The following is a 1,451-nucleotide window of genomic DNA, read 5'->3' on the forward strand; positions in this document are numbered from 1 at the left end:
TACATTGTTTTGTTTAGGGCTGTGGATGCGGTGTCACAGCTGCTTTATTTGACTTGATTAGTTTCTGTATAACTGTTTTTACATTGTTTTGTTTAGGGCTGTGGATGCGGTGTCACAGCTGCTTTATTTGACTTGATTAGTTTCTGTATAACTGTTTTTACATTGTTTTGTTTAGGGCTGTGGATGCTGGTGTCACAGCTGCTTTATTTGACTTGATTAGTTTCTGTATAACTGTTTTTACATTGTTTTGTTTAGGGCTGTGGATGCTGGTGTCACAGCTGCTTTATTTGACTTGATTAGTTTCTGTATAACTGTTTTTACATTGTTTTGTTTTAGGGCTGTGGATGCTGGTGTCACAGCTGCTTTATTTGACTCAATCTGTTTCTGTATAACTGTTTTTACATTGTTTTGTTTAGGGCTGTGGATGCTGGTGTCACAATTGTGAATGAAGTTGGTCTTGATCCTGGAATTGATCACCTGTTGGCAATGGAATGCTTTGATTATGTTCATCAGAATGGTGGAATTGTAGGTGATATTATTAGTTACTGTTCATATGTGTCTGAGAAAACTATTTGTCATCATTTTTTGTAGCATATAAGTACACTATCCTCCCAAAAGTTCATGGGACATGGGTAGTTACGAATAAAACTTGTCTTTATTACAAGAAATTAATAGCGCGTTGGCCCACCTTTAGCCTTAATGATGGCTTCAATGCATCATGGAAGACTGTCTATTAACTTCTGGTAGAAAGCTGGTGGTACTGTGCTCCACACATCCTTTGAAGTATTAATAAAGTAAACTCCACTACAGAGGAGGGCCATCTTGGCCTTGCCCTAATCCTGGGTTCCAGTTCATCCCAAAGATACTCTATCAGGTTGATGTTGGGGCTCTGTGCTGACCACTGTATTGTTCTGATGTTATTCTCTTCAAACCATGTGTTCAAAATCCTTGCTTTGTGACATGGAGCATTATTATGTTGGAAGATGTAAGGGCCGGTACCATAAAATCACCACAATGTAGAAAACATAGAATTGTTGAGAACATCAGTGTAGGACACACAGGATTGTTCAGAACATCAATGTAAGACACACAGGATTGTTGAGAACATCAATGTAGGACACACAGGATTGTTGAGAACATCAATGTAAGACACACAGGATTGTTGAGAACATCAATGTAAGACACACAGGATTGTTCAGACATCAATGTAGGACACACAGGATTGTTCAGAACATCAATGTAGGACACACAGGATTGTTCAGAACATCAATGTAGGACACATAGGATTGTTCAGAACATCAATGTAGGACACACAGGATTGTTCAGAACATCAATGTAGGACACACAGGATTGTTCAGGACATCAATGTAGGACACACAGGATTGTTCAGGACATCAATGTAGGACACACAGGATTGTTCAGGACATCAATATACTACACACAGGATTGTT

General features: G+C 38.8%; 1 protein-coding gene across 1 annotated transcript in view; it reads left to right on the forward strand.

Annotated features, from left to right (window-relative positions):
• LOC106476948 (alpha-aminoadipic semialdehyde synthase, mitochondrial-like) overlaps nt 1–1,451 on the forward strand; it is an 11,926-nt gene that overhangs the window by 5,703 nt on the left and 4,772 nt on the right. The window contains exon 4 of the mRNA XM_013937562.1: nt 417–525. Coding sequence (XP_013793016.1) covers nt 417–525 — 109 coding nt within the window. The remainder of the gene's footprint in view (nt 1–416; nt 526–1,451) is intronic.

This window comes from Limulus polyphemus, unplaced genomic scaffold (assembly GCF_000517525.1).
Source record: "Limulus polyphemus unplaced genomic scaffold, Limulus_polyphemus-2.1.2 Scaffold12241, whole genome shotgun sequence".
In the NCBI taxonomy this organism is placed as follows: domain Eukaryota; kingdom Metazoa; phylum Arthropoda; class Merostomata; order Xiphosura; family Limulidae; genus Limulus; species Limulus polyphemus.